General features: G+C 43.1%; 1 protein-coding gene across 1 annotated transcript in view; it reads left to right on the top strand.

The window, feature by feature from the left end:
* The window catches only part of TMEM163 (transmembrane protein 163), a 158,635-nt gene extending 138,199 nt beyond the window's left edge, over positions 1 to 20,436 (top strand). Inside the window, exons 7-8 of the mRNA XM_074967258.1 lie at positions 16,813 to 16,954; positions 19,253 to 20,436. Coding sequence (XP_074823359.1) covers positions 16,813 to 16,954; positions 19,253 to 19,313 — 203 coding nt within the window. The 3' untranslated portion in view covers positions 19,314 to 20,436. The remainder of the gene's footprint in view (positions 1 to 16,812; positions 16,955 to 19,252) is intronic.
* The last annotated feature ends 325 nt before the right edge of the window (positions 20,437 to 20,761 follow it).

Genomic DNA, 20,761 nt, shown 5'->3' with positions numbered 1-20,761 from the left:
ACTAGTGGGCCTAAATGGGTACGGGAGCTTTCTGTTGAGCCTCACTTGTCCCTGGAGATTTTAGTCTTACGGATTCCCTCGCCCCTCCACCCCACATCCCACTCCCGCCAGCTAATTTCCATTCTGTGTTTTCCCCACAACCCTCCCCTATCCATTTAGAGGCTGGTTTTAGCTCTCCCCATCCATCTCCAATTCATCCCTGGTAACTAACCCATGTCTCACTTTTTTGAGTGTTTTTTCCCCTTAACTACTTCCTTTCCCACCTGACTCTGCCCTCCCAGACCTGCTACAGACACCTCCCTCCTAACATCCCTTAGGATTGTTCACTGAATCCAGAACTATGAAGTCATGGGGACCGCTGAGGTTATTAAGTCATGCCCCCTGGTGTGGCTTTCAGCAGCTTCTGGCCACCTGTCTCTCCTATGTAAAATCTTAAAGGAACCACATCGCTGGGAGGCGTTGAAGGAGCTACTGGGTCAGTGGGAGGGGAGCATTATGTGCCTTCATCATTCAGACAAGTTCTTATAGGCATCATCTGTTGAGGTCTCTGCTCCTTATAGATTTCACATTGTAGTATTAATGTTATGGCACCTTCCACTGAGGATCTCTGAGCTCTTTATAAACAAAAAAGAAATAAGCCTTAATCTCTCTGATTGGGTGTGTGTTAGCCTCATTTTGCAGGTGATGATACTGAGACACGTTACCAGTAAGTTAGTTTCCCCAAATCATACAAATTAGAGTCAGAGCTGGGAATAGAACCCACATCTTCCGACCCCAGACCATACCATTATGGTGGCTCTGGTCAAAGTTGATTCAACAAGTATTTCATTTTCTACTACTACACGAGTCTTTAGAATCTGAATTTCAGGCTGCTATACCAAATAATTATTTGGGTTGCCATAGGTTACAACTTTCACAATGCAGTCGGTTGTATACTTAAGCAAACGGTCTCTGTTTTCCCTTAATTTTAAGTGACATACAAAGGCACTTAGGTGCATAGGAAGCAATTGAAAGACAAGAGGGACACAGGATTCGGATACTGTTCTGTCTATAATGAGTAAACAAATTAAGTTATTTCAGTGATATTGTATGCTTGACAGGCAACGTGTCCCTTGCATGTTACATTTCTTACAAAAGTATGAACTACCGCCTTGACAATGGTCTATTTTATAGCATATGGGCTCCCCAGCCACTGAGTGCTTATTCTTAGTATGCAAATAGAATTCTCATCTGTCTTAATGTTGAGGAGATTTTCATTCATGAAAGGCCAAATCCTGTTTGCTTTACTCATCCGAAACGCCCATTGGGAAGCACGTGAGATGAAAGATGGATGGCAGATCACTGGGAGTTTTACATGAATAAGATAAAAGGCTCTTGTCCCAGAACGTTCACATCTATGTGTCTTTCAAAATGAGGACTTAGAGGTGTATTGTCTTTTAAAAAAAATATTTTCCATACAACAGGCCAGATCCTAATCTCATTCACACTGGTGCAAACCCAGAGGAACTCCACTGAAACTCGTTGCTTGGAGGTAAATGGTTTGAAGTAAATGATGTTACTCTGGGTTTACCAACGTGTATCAGGTGCAACCGTGTCTACAATGTGTCATGGCCCACTGCTCTCAAACCTGGGTCTGCAGGATTCATGGGAGCGGCCATGCTCCAACCTTCCACCTGGCAGACTGCTGGCAATAGCCCAGCTCCAGTGTGAAGCTCCATCCCTAGGTCTAATTGGCAGAGTCCTGGAGCAGCTGATTGGCCTGCTGTGCCCACTTAAACTGGCAACAGAAACAGGAAATTCTCTGAACAACTGGGCTCCACTCTGCTCTGGAGTGTGTGCCTTGTGCCCCCTTACATTTGCTCCTGCTCCCTCTCCCATGGCTTGATTTCCTGGCATTCTAACCTGGCTTGACTGCTGGCATCAGACTTGTGGTTCCCGACCTCCAGTTTGTCTCCTGCCTCTGACCCCCTGATATATTGATGTGGCCTGAATCTGGTTATCAACTTGTGGTTCTGATCTCCAGTTTGTCTCCTGCCTTTGATCCTCCAGCATCCTGACCCAGCAGACTCTTGACTCCTCTCTCATGACTGCAGACTTTGACTCCCACTACTGGATTTGACTGCCCATGAGCTGGCCATGACACAAAGTCTATATAAAAAATATTCTATCAATGGGCTAGCATTGTGGAGGCTCAGTAATGCTAGCAATGGTGGAAGCATTAGTGTGGACTTGGTGCAGGGTTATTTTTAACCACTCCCCTCGGAGGGTTTCAGAGCCTGAGAGGGAACATATACTCTGTTATTTTTAGCTCTGTAGTGCAAGGCCCACAAGCCCAAAGCAATCGATTCACTGTCACGGGTTTTCTTTTTTGCAGTGTAGACATTCCCTGAACTGCCTCACCCAGATATAGAACAGACTTTAAAACGGAAGGAGATATTCAAAGCCCTTAAAGCCAATGGAATTCATTCCATATGGTCTCTGGGATCAGTCACAGAGCTACAGGAACTCAGAACTTCCTGCACATATATATAAAGGTGACATTTTCTCTCTCTTTAATTTGGATCCTTACAGTTAGAGTCCTGAACAGAGTTGCATTAGAATTGGTCTTCCTGTCCTGTGAGAATTTGAGATTTAGGGGAAAATATCCTGTTCTGAATCAGCCAAATTCTCGAAAAATTTAATGAATCAGAAATCCTCCCAATTTAGGGGATTGGATCAAAACATTTTGTTTCCATAATTTAGAAACATTTCATTTAAATTTTTACTTCATTTTAAATTTTTTTGGCATAAATTAACTTAGTTTTGTAAGATGAAAAGTTGTTTCAAACCAAAAATGGAACATTTTGGTTTGAAAATGGATGTTTTGACAATATGGAAACTTTTGTTTTTTTTTTAAAAAATTTCAAAACAGGAAATTCATTGAAACTGACCCTTTCCCACAATAACTTCTGGTTTTGACTAATAGTCATTTTCTGACAAATTGTTGTGAAGCCTGGTCTTGAATGAATCCTTTGCGTGGCAGAAATGGCACAGAAGTCTCTCTTACCCCAAATTATATCCTTGTGTTTGTTGTATTGCTTCTGATTTGGAGCCTGCTCACCTTTTGATTAGAATAATTGGGGACCAAACTATAATTTCCCCAGTCTCTGTCTCTTTTAGTGGGATTTTAGAAAATGTAGCAGGTTGATATTGCAGGTATGGTAAAATTGCATCTTCAGCAGGATGACTTTATTTTTAATTTATAAATAATGAGGGGGAGACAGTGCTAGCCATCAGTCGAGACATTGATTTAGCACTTTCCTTGCTTGTCAGTTGTTAGCAGTTTTCTGTTTCCTACTAATTTACTTCCTGCTATGACATGCTGTAGAACCACAAGCATCTTTATTAAAGCAAAGGGAACCTGTCATTTTCTTTCTGAAACGGTTTTTTTTCCCTTCAAAACAGCAAAATCTCTCTCAGAGGTGTAGCTCCTTATTAATGCTAATTGTTCAGAAGCTTTTGATTTACTGTAAGATTTGATAATCATAGCTCTTTAAAATCTAAATTCATTCAATGCCAGCAAGACAAACGATTACTATTTACCCAGCAAAATATTGTACGTGTGCAAAGCCCTTTGCAGAATAAAAACACATTGGGTGCCATGATGCCTTTTCTGAAGAGCTTAAACGCCATGGGCCAAATTCAGAGACGAAGTGCAGACCTGTAACTCCAGCTGATTTCTGTGTGAGTTCCAGTGGCCTGATACTGTATAGAGTCAGAGTATAAGGCAGTGGTTCTTAACCTTGACTGCAGCCTGCACCCCTTTGGTTCTCAAATATGTTCTCTCTCCCCTTATCAAAAATCAAAATATGTTCTTGCACCCCTTATCAAAAATCGTTGAAGTACGTCAGTTCTTTAAACCTAGATATATTTTGTTTGTATATTACAGTAATCATTAAAAATGTATAATGTTAATAAATACATAGGTCTGATGAAGTTGTACTTACGTGCCTGTGCTTAATTTGTGTTTTCGATGATTTACCTTCTAAAAAAATCTGGCATGTCTCACCCCCCCAGAAAGGGCATCTCTCACCCCCAGGGATGCGTGCACCCCAGGTTAAGAACCACTGGTATAAGACCAGAAGGGACCACTAGATCATCTAGTCCAACCTCCCATATATCACAGGCCACAAAACGCCCCTGCACAAGCCCAACAATCGTAACTAGACCAAAGCACTACAGCCCTCTGGAGACTACACTGTAGAGTACCACAAGCAGTGATCAGCAGGGACTATGGTGCCATCAGTGCCTGAGGATCTGCAATGGCAGGGAATTGATTTGGTGATATATACACCCAGATGATTCTAGCCTGTGGCCTCTCAAGATTGGGCACTCTCTCTCTCGCTCTCTCATGCTGCATGGAATGATCTTTCTGAATTAATATACAAGGCCACTACCATTTTCACCCGCAACATCCACTTCTGCAGTGATGCCTGTAGAAATCAGGCACTGAAGGATGCTTTGGTTGAATGATAGTCAGGGGCAGAGGGTTTCATTTACTTAGTTAAACATTTTCAGATTTGGAACCATCTAACTACTAACTGCAAGGTACTGTCTTCCCACTGCTCCCTACCCATTTCCACCCTGTTGTGTCTTACATTCTGTTGATGGATCTTGTTTCAAATTAGGGCTTTTCTGCATGGGAAGTTATACCAATATAAGCGGAAGTGTGACTTTACACTGATATAGTATTACTTACCAGTATACCAGTGGACACTCTTAGTATGAGTGGTTTCTTTCAGTTTAGCTTGTCACATGAAAGGAGTTTTCAGTTTTATTCTGGAATAGGAGTGCCCACATGGGGAGTTATACCAATGTAACTATAGGGGTTTAACTATATCAGTATAATTATACCTGTGTAACTGGTGAAACTTTCCCATGTAGCCAAGACAGGCTCTTACACTGTAAGCTTAGCAGAGTAAGCTGCATTTCTGCTTCTATATTTGTATAGCAAGTAGCACAGTGGGGGCTTGATGCAGATGGAGGCCTCCAGATTCTACCTCCATACAAGTAATTAACTATGGTCCTTTGACTCTTATTTGTAGACTGAAACAATAAGTTTGTTTGTATTCTCAGCTCTGCCACTGAAATGCTGTGTGCAAGTTACATATCCTCTTGTGATTTAGTTTTCTTATCTGTGAAATGCATTTAATACAGAGATCCCATGAATCTTAATGAACAATTATAGTGAGAAAAAAGTGACTAGGTAAAAATAACCCCATTTTCATCCACAGATCTTCTGTTTCTAGAGTTACATCTGTTTAAACTTAGTTACAAATATAAATTTTTTACTGCCCCCCACCCCCCTTTTTAAATTCCCCTTGACACTGCTTAGCCAGCATAACGATGGGAGAGTGTTCTTGTCTGACTTGCATATCATCTGAATTTTTAACAAATTGCAGAATCTTTATCACCGAGGCAGATGTGTGAGCCAGAAAGAACAAAGTTTGACTTTCAGATCTCAGTAACATGTGTGCAGTGCTGGTAGACAGCTTTACAATTGTAAACTCAGTAATTGTCTACTGAGTCATTGAGAAACATGTAATCCCTCAATGCCATTTCTAGAGTCACTCTTTTGAGTATAAATGATTGTTTGTAAAATGCTTTGGGATCCTCTGGTGAATGATTCTATATTATAATTATTATTTAAATAGCAGTAATGCCTATGAGCCCTAGGCATGGATCAGGGCCCCACTGTGCTAGGCGCTGTATGAACATGGAACAAAAAGATGAATGCTGCCCCCAAAAGTTTACAATCTATGTACATGACAAGAGCTGGATGTGACAGACGGGGGGAGCACAAGGAAAGAATGAGACAATATCGCTCAGTATGACAGGCAATTGCCTCAGCATACTAGCCTGGTAGGCAATATCAAGATTTTGTTAGCATCATGGCACAGGAGAGTTTTAAGGAGAGATTTGGAGGAGGACAGCAAGGTAACTTTGCCCTTCCCGAGCATGAGGGGGAGCATGGTAGGAAACACTAATGTGCTTGTTTGAAAATTTAAAAAGTATGAGAGATGCTAGGTAGGATGGGGATACGCTGAGAAGGGCCTTGTAAGTAAAGACAAGTAGCTTATGTTTGAGGTGGTGGAGAAAGGGGAACCAACTGAAAATGCAAAGAAAGGGTTGACATGATCAACATGAGGAGCCAGAAAAATGATCTTTATAGCAGATTTTAAATAGATATAAGTGGCTCAAGGTTGCATTCGTCAAGGCGAGAGAAGAAAACGTTGCAGTAGCCAAGATGCAAAATGATGAGGGACCTAGATAAGAGTTTTAGCTACATGGATGGATAGGAAAGCCCAAATTTTAGAGATCCTATGCAGAAAGAACCTGTAAGATTTAGACACAGCCTGGATATGATGATCTACAGAGAGGGCTGGGTCAAAGATAACACCCATGTTACAGGTATAGAGGAGGGCAGCTCACCATATAAAGCATGATTGTATTAGTGTAAAAAATATAGCATCTAGAGACCCTATGGTGATGGATATGATAGAAATGCCATAAGACACAATAGGAGTATTATTACAAATTATCCACATCTTCAGCACTGGCAATATGAGGGAAGTTATTATCACCAGCTCCTAACTGTCATAGGATGTTTCAATGGTGATGAATGACAGGGGATTGAATGTCTTATTACCATGCACTGGAATACAAATGATGCGTAGAGAAAACATGGTATGTGCTATATAGTTTGTGAAGTCTTCATCCCAGAGACTTTGGAAATAACACTTCTACTACGGAGCTCAGGGGAACTCATTCTCAAATTGTAATTTTTTCTCCATTAGCATTTATTAAAGATTTTGAACTACAAAACATAGAACCAAGAAACAGTGACATGTACTGAAAACATTTCTTTCCCAGCCCACACAAACAGCCCCATGCTCCCACCATAACAACTCCTAAATCCAAAGACTAGAACAGAACAAACAAAACACCAGCAGACATTTAAAACAGTTCATTTATTTCTTTTAAGAGATAAATTACATAGCAAAATACAGAATGAAAACAATGAGACATTTTAAGATCAAATTTCATTCTTCAACAGGTAAATATTATATGCAACCACCAAACGAATGCAGTTGTACAGGATTTTTGTGGAATAAGAGTGACATCTTGTGGCCAGCTCAGGAAAATAACTCAGAGGTCTATATTTCATGTGGGACGGTACATAGATGGTACTTTTCTAAAGCAGTAGTCTCAGACTTAATATGTATCATGCTGCATCACCAGTCAAGAACGCATTGTTTTCTTCTACATTATAATGCAAAATGTAGCACCAGCGGGGGCATTCTGCCATCACAACACACTATCTAGTAGGATATTCCAGGAACCTCTCCAAGCAAACTTTTTGAATCAAATTCTCACACACAGTTCTCAAGAACTACAGTGAGAGTCATGTTCCTATTTCTGAGGGCAAGACCGAGCCCTTGAAGTTGAACATGTACAAAAATGTTTGCGCATATTGTGTTTTATTAAATGCAGAACTGGTATTAATTCAGCATGGTGAGATCAAGCACTCAAAAGGCAAATGTTGGGATTCATCCTCAATATTAACTCATCCACCTTACACACCTTGTATACTTAATCATATTAATTAATAGGAATATACAGTGCTAGAGCTACCTTAGCATTTGGAGTAGTTTGCTGACTTGAGTGTTTGATATGCCAACCTTAACATGACCATTATGCTAGCATTTCTTTTTTTGCAGTAGCTGCCTGTGTAGAGGATAAAAGTCTACTGATGTTATCAAATTTGGATTCTTCCTTTTGTCAACAAAAATCACTATCAAAGATCCCTAATAACCTCTTCCGTCTGTGTCTCAGAACGTATATTCCTTCCTGGTATGCATCTCCTGCCTGACCCAATCCCTGAGGTCATGGAGCCAAATGTCAGCCCCAGCATCTGACAGATGAACTCCATCCCCTTCCTAGAGAGCTCAGGTCTATTGTATCTGATATCACTAGGTGCTATCCCCACCAGCACCCCACCACCTCCAACTCTCAAAATGATCGCAGCTACCTCATAGTTCACATTTTTTCTTGCTCTGTTGACATGAGCTGGCTCAATAACCCCGCACCAAACTCATTTTGCAAGCATCCCTGACCAGACAAATTAAGTGCCTTGTAGGAAGAGCTCCACAAGCCTCTGTATCCTAGTCCCCAAATTTAATCCTGTGCAGTCCCCCCGACTATTTCTGCCCAGGTGAATAATCAGGACATCAAGTGGCTGTAGCTTGGCTATTGAGTGCTGAAACCAGCTCATGCTTCATGATCTGTCACACCACTGAAGGCAAACGACTTCAGCCTTGCAGCTTAGTTTCAATCCACTTGCTGACCTGGCCAATGTCCAGCCACAATTGCTTAATCCAACATCAGCTACCTGCATCAACGAGTGATGGGACCAGGTCATGCCCTGTTGGCCATACCATCAAAGGCCAATGGCTTCAGTCTTGCAGTGCAATTATGATGCACCTGCTCTGCTGCCCGGCCAACATTCAGCCCCAAATGCTTAATCAACCCATCATCAACGAGCAGCATCAATGAGTGCCAAGACCAGCTCATGTCCCATCTGCCATACCAAAAGCAGCTTGCTCCCACAGCATGCCTGTCCTGTTGAACCCACTGCATATGTACCGCTTCAGCCTGGAAGCCCAGCAGTGATCCATCTGCTGACCTGGCTACCTTCTTGCAGGCCCATTGCCCTATAGAGTGTCTGCAAATCAAACATCGACTATGCTTTGGATATCTCCTCGGTTCAGAAACAGACAGGGTTAGTTACACTTAATGCCAGTCCCAGCAACCTTTCCCCGGGGGTGGACAAAAGTTCTGTAACAATTTGATTTCTAGCGTCCTATAGCCTGAACCTAACAAAAGTCAAAGCCCGCTGATGCTACTGCCCCAGTCCTGAAAGAATATGAGCTAAAGTTAACTGGATTGAGACTGCAGCAGGCCAAAGCTTTTTTTTATTACTGCAGCAAACTGGTGTCTTATCAGGAAGCTACCATCACGTGCATAAACCGTGGGCCTGGCTCCTGGTTCCATCTGGCTGGGAAAGCTTTGAGTGCCCTTACAGAGCACAGGCATTCATCTGCACATTTCCATATCACTACTGAGGCCTCATTCCCATCCTGATCTACTTCAGAGAACCTTAAATGCAGCAACACGGCACAAGTGACACTGTACCTTCGGTAATTAAACTGCCCACCTGGACCTGTCTGTCGTTGTCTGCGGCACTGCTACCCTGAAAGCACCAAAGGCGGCCACAAGAAATGCTGCCTTGAATGTAATGGCCTCCCTCACAGCACTGCATATCCTGGGCAAACCATTTAATAACCCTGAAAGAATATCAGTGGCTATGCAGATCCTGTCACCCCTCCTCTGCCCTTGGTCTCTGGACCAAAAGCTTCCACGCTAGGAAATCTCTACATGGGCCTGGGAAACCTAGCTTACACCAATAGGACAGTCCTACTATTTGACCCGATATAGTAGAGGGAGCTAACCCGTAGTGCACCAAGGACATGGCGTCTCTCACCACCTGATGCTAAGGGATGGGTCACAGATGCTGGAGTCCTTCCTGAGCTTTAGATTCTGTGAACTCGGTAAGGTACACCACACAGGCCGTCGCTGGGGCAACTGCGTTTCTGACTACTCCTGTGACTGTCAGCAGCCAAGGGTCCACAGTTGCTTGGGCATCACCTGTGGATCTCTGTTGGCAAACAGGGCAAAATCCTGGAATCTGTTGTCCGCCAGCTGCAAGATGAATGGTCCCAGCCAAGGTCCTGGGTACTGTCCACTGAAATCTCTGGCCTACTCTGATCCTCAATCTAGGCTAGAGAGTGTCCCCCTCCAGCTCCCCTCCTCACCACTGTTCCCTTGCCAGTGGTCCCCATCCACTCTGAAGTCCTGCAGGACTGACAGTCTGTCTCCCCCATGGGGCAGTGACCTTAGGTCCATGATTGCTTGACAAAGTGGCAGAAAGGAATCTTTGCCCATCTCTGAGGCCGCCATTCAGTGTCTCCATGAGAGCTGGACTTGCCCCCACCCCCAAGGGAACAGGAGAGGAAACCCCTTCTAAGGCCTCTGGCCACTCCCATGCCCCTCCCCCCTGCAGTAGCTGCCCCAATCCTCCTCCCATGCCTTATTTCTGCAGTCCTGAGCTGCCCCCCTTGGGGGGGGGATGTGGGGGGTGGAGAGCAGGGCCCAGTGCTGTCCCCTGACCTCAACACCCTCCCCCATGAGATAAGGGTGGGAGGGGACTTAGCATCTTGCCAGGTCCCAGCTGAATGGCTCCTAGAATGGTGCTTGAAATGCCCCCTGCCACACCATCAGCAGCCTCCCGTGTGCCCCAACCCCCTCCCCCATGAGCAGGGTGAGGACAAGAGCAGCAGCACCATGGACAGTCCTGGCAGCAGGATGTTCCTATGGCAGCAGCAGCCACCCCACACATCCTTGCCCGTCTCCCAGCAGCAGGGAGGGGCAATGGTGCACTGCTGAGTCCCCTGCAGCTTCCTCTGTTTTGAATTTTCTGCAGCTCTGGAAGCAAGGTGCATCAATACCCACCCACCCTGCAGGGCTCCTACTCTTTGAGCAGGCTGTGCCTCTAGGTCGGGGAACCAAGTGTCTGACCCCCATGACAGGCTAGAGACCTCTCCACCAGAGTGCGCCCCCAGAAGCAGGAAGGGGTGGTCCCACAGTGCCTACCTTTCCTCTGGGTGCTGCATCGCCTGGCTGTAGAAGCCACCTCGAGTCTTCCTTGTCCTGGCATCCTGGAGCTGGGACCTAAAAGATTCCATGTGCTGGCTCTGGTCCCATGATTCTTGCAATGTTGCCCACATGTATGCTTGCTCCAGGCATGGCCGAACAGCAATGAAAACCCCCTGGTATAGAGTCTCAGAGCCCGGGTCAACTGAGTTGGGCTGGGCTAAAAACTGCAGTTTAGCTGTTTGGGGTTGGGCTGGAGCCTGAACTCTGGGACCCCAGCCCAAGCCCAAATAGCTACACTGCAATTTTAGCCCTGCAGCCCGAGCCCCATGAGCCTGAGTCAGCTGACTTGGGCCAGCTGTAGCCATGCAGCAGGTCTTTTACTGCAGTGTAAATATACACAAAGAGGCTTTTGAAAAGCCCTAGCTCAGCTTAAGTAGGCAAGGAGAGGCAGACAGCAGCCAATCAACTAGCCCCATCCCCCTTTCCCAGCCAATAGCTAATCAGAGAACCAAAAGGGAGTTGGAAGGGGCAAGAGCCCCCTACCTGCCACACGTGTTTTGGACTTCTGTCCTCCTCTCCTATCTGTCAAAGTCCCTCCCCCCACTCCAGGCAGTAAGAAGGTATTTTCAAAAATCCTGTCCTCCTTTGGCTTGTGTGTGTCTGTTCCTTTCTGGTTCTCCTCCTACCTCACCAGTTTTTGTTTTGCTGCTGGTAAGGCGTGTGACTGGCACTGTTTCTGTGCTATGGCCTGGCCTGAAGCTAGACTGAGAATTGTCTCAGAGGTCAGTGGTGATCTGGTGCTTCTGCTGCCAGTAACACAATCTTACCCAGGAAGGGAGAGTTTGACAGTGAATGGCAGTCACTGGCAAGAAACACTGGGTTCCGCCCCCCCCCGAGAACAGGCTGGACATGTCAGTCTTTCATAATGTTAGGCAGATCATTTATCTGAGGGACATGTCAACTGTTTCTATCAAGAGTGAGCTGTAGCTCACGAAAGCTTATGCTCAAATAACTTTGTTAGTCTCTAAGGTGCCACAAGTCCTCTTTTTTTTTTTTTTTGAAAGAATCCATGTGAGGGATGTCAGATTAAACTGTCACAGTACCTACCTTTGTTCTGAGCACAGAGAGATTTCATTCCTATGGCTAACTTTGTGTTGAAGAGCTTTACATGAAAAAAAAAATCCATTTCTCAACAGGTTTAACAGGCCAATTTGCTCAAGGCCTGACTTTTCAAATGCCTGAGGCATTAGTAGGAGGAGGCTGTGAACTAGTGATGTGCTTCAAGGGAAGTATTTAATACAACCTTCATGATCTGGCAGCTGATCATTGGACACTCCAGAGTTCTTCTCAAGACTCAGAAGAGTCTCTTCGCTAAATACTAAATGTACTTCAGAGAGGTATTTAACTGTCTGTAATATAAGACTCAAACTCAGGCTACAACCTGTGGAGGGAACAAAAAACCCTGTCTGTGTTAATTTGTTATCTTCACTTTCTTGAAGGGCTAACTCTTTCTCTATTATGTGGTTTCAATTATATACATCTTCAGTTCTTTGAATCCTGCCCCTGGATCGTTATTTCTCCCTTATGCTGAGAAGCAAGTTCCTTCTCCATGTATTTCTGTTAGATGACAAAGCTCGAACCACCAGACACAAGAACTGTAGTCAGCAACATCATCATCCCAGAGCAAATTGTGTGCCATACAGAATGGCACATAGCTGGTTGGAGTATTCACCCTCACAGCTCTCTGTGGGATAGGAAGTTTGCTGTATATTCAACACGGAGGAGCACCAGTGTTCTGCAGTAAGATGAGTCTGTCAGGATGTGAGTAGAGGGGAGTTTCTGATTAGAATTCTTACTCCGTGTACACTCTATAGAGTTCATGGCAATATAGGTCTGTGCAAAAGTGTCCTTGGCTATATCTACACTACCGCGGTGAGTCGACCTATGAATAACATAGCTGGAGTTAACGTACCTTAGGTTGAGTTGCCGTGGGGGGCTGACAGGAGAAACTCTCCCATTGACTTACCTTACTTTCCCGTTAGGGGTAGAGTACAGGGGTCGACTGGAGAGCAATCTGCTGTCGATTTGGCGGGTCTTCACTAGACCTGCTAAATCGATTGCCGATGGATCAATCTCAGAGCGTCGATCCTGGCTGTAGTGTAGACCTGCGCCTTGTTTCAGAATATTTTCTGGGTATAGCCATGGGTTGAATTGTCCAAATTATATTTCTCTTCATTTAGGTGAATTTTTTCCAGTGTCCTTGCCATTGTGGTTGAGAGAGCAGACTAATTCTGAAGTGCAATTACATTCCAAGGAGCCAGTTCCTCAAATATCCATACAACTTCCATTTGGAGGCTTACAGATCTCAGGGCAGAATTGTGGCCTAAAAGTTCCTTAGCTCCAGGTTCATACTGTAAATCCTACTAAGCCAATGCGGGCTACAGCCATGAAGAACAATCACTGATATTCTCTAAAAATCATTTTTTTCCCAGCTTGCTTCTTCCTGTCCGGACCCCAAGTGTTGGTAAACAGCATTATCAAGCATATTCTCAAAAACACTATGGGAGGCATTTTCAAAGGTGCCTAAGTGACTTCAGAGTACCTGACACAAAGGAGAAAGTCAGTGGGACATGTGCTCCTAAATCACTTCCGTGTTTTTGAAAATCCCACCTCTGAACATTCAGAACTAGGAAATGACATTTTTTTTTTTAAACCTAGCACATAGTCTTGCTGAAATCTGTGTGAACACAAATAAACAACAGTTAGCCCAAATGGTATTCTACTGAGAACTCAAACCTCAGGAACATTAGAGTTCAGAACTGATTCCATCTCACCTCCCTCTCCACACATTACCAGAGAGACACTGAGAAATAAGAGAAAGCTCAAAGAACAAAAATGATTATGTGGCAGGAAGGACTGATGTAGGAGAGCTTAAAGAGCTAAATATGTGTAGTGATGTTCTCTTCAGTCTTCTATTAGCCTAACAGTTTGCCCATACTTGAAGGTTGTAAACAAGGACAGAATGGAACATAGGATAGTAGACTGCGGAGTGATGGGATGAAATTTAGAGAGTGAATGTTTAAGGAAAACTCTCCGGCTCTGAGATGTGTTAGATTGTGGCACAGTCTCCCAGAAGGAACCAGTGAAAGCTGAATTGCTTGGGACTCAAAGATAGATTGGACAAAACACTAGAAAATGGCTTGTAGGGAACAATCTTGCATTACTTGGGAAAAGGCTGCAATGATAACTTCAAAAGAAAAATTAAACCCTTTGTCCAAAAGCTAAAACACTCCCAGATCCTAGTTCCTCTCTTTGAGAGCATTGGTCTTCCATTGCAAGGCCATTACTAAGAGAAACAGGATAGTCTAGTGTTTGGGCCTTGCCCCTCCTGTGTTCTGTTCCTGGTTCTGTCACAGACTTGTTGTGTGACCATTGAGCAAGTTGTACCTTTATGTTTTAGTTTATCCATATGTAAAATGGGGATTATAACAGTTACCTCAGCCACAGGAGTGTTGTGAGGCTTCAGTCAGTGGTTTGAAAGTGCTCAGAGATCCTGTGATGAAAAAACCTTTACATTGTACAGCATTTATTATTCCTAATAATAAGAGAGCATCACTTAACAACCACTCTGCTCAGGTTCCTTTGAGTGATAGATACAAGGCATTGGGGTTTATTTACTATTGAGAGGGAAGCAGCATTTCCAAATGGAAGGCTATCTCATGCCATGGAATTTTAATCAGAGCTCCCTTTTGCCCTTGGAAATTAACAAGGAGAATGAACAAAAAATTACGGGGAGAAAGGATGCCCCAGCAGTTAGGGACAAGCCTGAGACTTTACTGCTCTGCCAGAGAATTCCTGTGTGATGTTGGGCAGGTCACTTAGGGTATTGTCTATACGGCAATAAAAGCCCCGCCCCACAGATACGGCTGGCCCAGGTTGGCTGACTCAGGGCTCTCAGGGTTCAGGCTGTGGGGCTATAAAAGAGCAGCGTAGACATTTGGGCTCAGACTGTGGCCCAGGATCTGAGACCTCATGAATGGGTTGGGTCTCAGAGCCCAGGCTACAGCCAAGCCCAAATGTTTACACTGATATTTTTAGCCCCACAGCCAAGCCAAAGTCAGATGATGCAGGCTCAGACTCAGTTCTATGTTTTTTTTTAATTGCAGTGCAGACATGCCCTTAGTCTCTCAGGCCGAAAGACCTTTGAAAATCAGGACCCCAGTGCTTCAGTTCCTCATTTATAAAATAGAGACAATAGTTCTTCCCTTCCTCCGGGGTGCTGTGAGGATAAATACAATAAAGATTCAGAGGCACTCAGATGGGACCCGTATGAGTACCATAGACAGGAAGTATTAGATGCTATGGTCTGTTGGCACCCAGATGTCATAGCAGTTAGTGCAATATAAAACAGGTAGAGACTAGGCTAAGAGCTTCAGCAGGCAGAGAGTTAGAGCCTTTGGCTGTGTTTGAACTACATTATTTTTCCTACAGTTTCCCACTGTTCCTAATACTAGAGCACTTAAAGCAATATATCTTCGAATCTTGCTCCAAGCAGGCCTAAAATGATATCTAAAGTGCTGGCAGATGCCACCATCTGATCTATACAGACACTCTGACCACCAGCGCAGTTACACCCTTGTTAACAGTGGGAAATTATAGAATGATGAGTTGGTCTTTGAGGGCTGGTGGTGGAAGGCCACTGTTCAGCAGAAAACAAACCACCGACCGTGAAAGGGTGAAACAGTGAAGCGTGAGTCTGGGAGGAAAAAGGTGACTGCAAATATGCAGCAAGAGGAAGGACTTTTTCTTTTAAAAAGCAGGATGTCAAGGAGTGACAGTAAATGCCCTAGAAGAGGAAAGGTCTTTGAAGGGCTAACCTGATACATTAAAAGAAAGAAAAGTAAAAAATTTGGATTGAAAAGTACATTATCAAGCCTGAAAGCTGCTGACTGGGAGTGACAGGTATGCAGGTCTTTTGATGTGTATGGGGAATAGGCTGAGCAGACTCACTCTCTATGTATTCAGCTGTAAGACAAAGCGCCAATATACATTAAAGCAGGATATATGGATCAAAAGAAAAACTAATCTTAAAGTGCAGTTCTCTGAAGTTATGATGTAAAAATGGAACTTTCATACTCATCAGATCTGCTCCAAGTGTGTATTCACAGACAACTCTACTTCCTTTAAGTCACAGAAGTACAGCACACACTATGGGAGAGTGAGGTGGAGTCATGTTATTGATTAAGTTACTTACTAATGTCTTACCAGTTAACACGGGCCCACACCTATTGAATACACTGAGATTGTACGTGTTTTTTTAAGGGCATCTATGTTTAGCAACAGGCCTAGACAGTTGTCAGAGTATTATTTGGCCTACAGAACCTTTATCCATGGTATTGTGAAAGGAAGACAGATGCCAGCCTGAAACATTGAGCTTGCAAGTTGTGAAGTTAGAAAGAAGATTTTGTGTGTGTTCATTTTTCCAGTAGTAATCTGGACACTGATGAGAAACAAACAATAACTATATAGACCTGTAAGGGGGCCTTTAAAAGAAAGGATCACTTTTCAGATAGAATGACCCTTTGATAGATATTTTGAAAGTGGCAAAGCTGCTCAAGGAAAGAGACTCAATGAATAGGATTTAGAATGGAAACTAAAAGGGGAATGTAAAGTGGTGGCTGATGACTGCACAAGAGAGACGATGGCAAGAGATGGACGTTACCTCATTCATACTGGAAATGAAAAGCACCACCAGGTCCTAGGATATAAAGGGCTGATACTGAACATTACAGCTCTGATTTTTTCCCCCCCCAAAATGAGAGCCTCATAGTAAGCTGTGGCTGAGCATGTGCTAGAGTGCAGTGCACTTTCTCAGTGCAGCACAGCATTAAATGGCCTCTACTCTACAGTCGCAGAGACTCTCTGCCCTCTGTGCTATTAGGTGCAGTATAATGGCTTTTGTCCCCACAGAGTCTCTTCACAATTGAGGCCATTAAGCTGAAGCTAAGAGATTGAGTGCTTCCCCTTGATTTGTATGGCTTATTTTTTCTCTTCCAGGTTTCAACTCTCTTGTAGGTGGAGTAATGGGATTTTCCATCCTTCTAAGTGCAGAAGTTTTTAAGCACAATGCTTCTGTCTGGTACCTGGATGGCAGTATAGGAATTTTAATGGGACTTACAATACTTGCCTATGGAGTCAAGTGAGTTAAACTTCTTATTTTTGTAATTTGCATTAGCAACCACATTCATGTGATTCATCATGATCTACAGTGTTAAATGCCCTGCCCATTAATGAACAAGAGCAATCCTCATTTAGAATGTGTGTCTTCATTTGGAAAGCGTGTGCATACCTGCACATTTCTGGCAGCTAGCTCCTGCACTGGGACCTTGCAGCATGGCAGCTCATATCACGTTACCACAGAGCTTGTTAGTTATTGAAGGCAACAGTGTCTGAAAGAAAAGAATGCTGTTTATTAATTGTTTGAGAACCTGCTCTCCTCAAGTGGATGGGAGAGAGGCTAATTTCTAGGTGGGCCATGGTGTGGTTTCTATAGCACTCTATGGGAGAACAAAGTTTCTAGTCACTGAAAGGTGACCTTGTGGTGAAAAAAAAAAATCTCTGCACCCGTGAGCGTCTAGTCCCTTGGGCATGTTTAGGGTTTATTTGTTCTCAAAATATTTCCTTTAAAAAAAAAAGTTAGAATGGTTATTTCTTTCAGAACAAAACAATATTCCATTAATCCTGCAATGAAAACAGAATAGTTATATAACAAAATGGAGCCCATTCATATAACAATTATATTTCACTCAACACATCTCTTCTGTTAAGAGGTATTTGCTATCCAGTACACCACCTTTAACAAAAGGATTGTTGGTGTTTCAAATATAATAAGTGTCAGCTGACAGAAGCTTATATATCTTTGGTGTAATAAATCTCTGGCATTTAGTACGGTAGCTGTTAGCACAGTGTGCAGTGTGGTGGCAGTGGGATTTAAAAAACAAAAGCTTGTTTATGTTACAGAGAAGCCAAAAACATATTATAATTTTAGGGCTTTTTGTATTGCTTTGTTTTATCTAATCTATTTTTGTGTGTACTTTTCTCTCTTTTTTTTTTTAACACCATATTTTGGCTTTGGGATATTTACCTCTGAAGGATAGATGCATAATTCTGGGGTCAGAATTCCTCTAAAATATTGTTATGGCACATTTCTAAGCCCTCTTTTTCCTGTGTGAAGTATAGGGAGAGGTTAGCTGCTCCATGGCGAATGCTGCAACTGAGTTTAAATTATATACTGGATGTTGGCCTCCCTCTCGAACACGACAAAATACACCGTATATTGGCTTGGAAACCGATAGGTCTGCCTAGACCCAAATAATTTTTCTACTAGATTTGAAGTGAATGGGATAAGGGATTCTTGAATGGTGACACTAAAATTGGAGGTGAAATCCTTGCCTCATTGAAATCCATGAGAGTTTTGCCATTGACTTCATTGGGGCCAGAATTTCACTGCAGGTCTTCTGGGTGATAAATGTCTATAGGTTTTTTTCCTCCACTTCGTAGGAAAAATAATAATAATAAAAATGATAGAAGCTATTTTATAGGACTCCCTTGTAGAGACCTAGTACCCAGACCTATGATTTTTAGTTTATAATCCACTTTGAAAAGTTAACATTTTAATTAGGAATGCCACTCCTATAAATGAAGGAACCGTGCTCTTGTAAAATCGTTGAAATCTATATTCTACAGCAGAGGCGAGACGGGGACATTACAGTAGGAAAAATGCAAACATGACAGACAGAACCCAGAATCTTTCAAGTATATCCCTTGACTTCCACACTACGGCTTTGGATGGCCAGGATCTGCCATGGCCAGTCAGCACTCCAAGCAGATTCCATCTGTACAGCCTTGCCAGGTCGCAGTCATTCTCACTTCTGGGGGGAAGGGCTGACAAGCTCCCATGTCTTTCTGGGGCAATTCATGCCACTGAGGTATAAGCCTTGCTGTGAGTTCTGGCCAATGAGCAGATTGCACTAAGGGTGCAGTCTCTGCCATTCTCCTCCACCATAACATTTTTTTCCAAAGCAGTCTTGGTGTCAGCAGGGGGATACATCCTCTCCCAGGCTGGCAGAGCCAACCCTGATTCAGCCAGAATTCCTCCAGGGGACTCTCACTGCAGCACTATCCTGCTCCTCACCCCCACCACTCCCACACTGGGCTTTGGCTTTAAGCCATAACCTAGCCCCTTGTGTTTACATCTTCTAAAGTACAGAGAAGTGCACCTGGTATTTCAAATGCTTCCGAGGGAGAACCCACCTCCCCACCTTGTGCCTCCCCACAGCTTCTTAAAGGTTGGGCAGGGCTGGTTCTGGGCCTGGTTTCACTCTGATCAGCAGTGAAGAGATAAACCTTCCTTCATGAGAGTGCCTAACACAACTCCCCTACCTGTATCCTTTCCTCTTACAGCTCGACCTAAACTCACTTGTGCTTTTATTTGCAGGTTGCTTATTGATATGGTCCCACGTGTAAGGCAAACGCGTCATTACGAAATGTTTGAATGAAGACAGATTCCCCTCTCCTCTGTATAGACTGAAACTGCAGCATCGTACGTTTTGGCAAGTGGTGCCACTGATATTTCACTGAATATGCAGTTTGTTTCCCGGGTATATTTTCTTTTAAAGTTTATTTTAATGGGAAATCTCTCTGTATAACAGGCAAATATGTGCACTGCTTACAACGCAGCAAAACAGCAGCATTTTCCTTTCAAGTAAGCTATTGAATCCTGTAAGTGACAGTAGAAAACATGCATAATTTGCCATTCCAAACCAGCTGCAGTGTTCTGTGTTCTAGAGTGAAATTTATTGATATAATAGATGTCTGTAGATAAGAGGTGCCAGTTTCAGAGCCTTTTTTTTGTTTTTACTTTTTTGTTGGCTCAAACTTTCCAAATTTGTGCTGTAACTTTGAATTACAGCCATTGCCAACCTCTTCAGCTCACAACTCAACAAAGGTACTGTACGTAGATTATGGATGCTAACAACCATCGCTTAAAAGGCACTGAAGTAAATAATATTTTTGACTCAAGTTAGGAGGATGGACTCCACAGAAAAAACAGCACAAGACCCACTCATTGCTACGATCAGAGTTTAATTTCATACTATTTTATTAGTCCTAAATTATCTTAAATACAAGTGTTCTTCTAATTTGAATTTCATTTTTATTTAACAAGTAACGCACACAGTACACTGCTTTGCATGGACCAAATAAGCACAGAGAGTATTACTGTACAGATAAAAGCCAAAATGAAGCACAAGAAGGATCAGTATGAGAAATATGATTCTCACTCTTTTATTGTACCATACACAGATGTGCCAGTATTTGTGACTACATGGTTGCTCTGTTGCCTGATGAAGGTACAGCAGTGACGGCTTTGAACTGCAGTGAAATACAAAGCTATTCATTAGATTTAGGTTATTCTGTAAAAAAACAAAAAAAAACTGTTCACCCTCCATCACACATTCCTATGTATTTCTTAATATCCTACTTATAATATCCAAGAACCATGATGTATACAATAAAACTTATTCTATTTTATACAGTACCTGTACGTAACATTTGACAGCTGTTTCCAGAATGTATTGTAGAATAAAGTCTTCCTGTACAGCACCCATTAAACTAGATTCTCTGGTCATTGCAATTTCCTCCATACTTTGTATATTTCAGGTTGGCTTCACAGTGTGCAGAAATGAATCAGTGTTGAGGCATTTCATTTGTTCCCTCGTGGGTGACAAAAGGAGCTATGCTATCATGGAGGTCAGAATAATACATCAAGAAGCAGGGAGATCCACATTCATTTGGTTGAGACCATACAACAGCAGACCTACAATCAAATTGTCGAGGAATTGATAATAGATTGCTTTTTGATACTTTATGTTTATATAGCACCTTTGATTCCCAGTCATAAAGCACTTACAAACTGTTGACCAAATTCTGATATCATTACTCAGGC

The sequence above is a fragment of the Natator depressus genome, chromosome 11, assembly GCF_965152275.1.
Source record: "Natator depressus isolate rNatDep1 chromosome 11, rNatDep2.hap1, whole genome shotgun sequence".
Lineage (NCBI taxonomy): Eukaryota > Metazoa > Chordata > Testudines > Cheloniidae > Natator > Natator depressus.
This window is presented reverse-complemented; position numbering and strand designations above follow the sequence as displayed.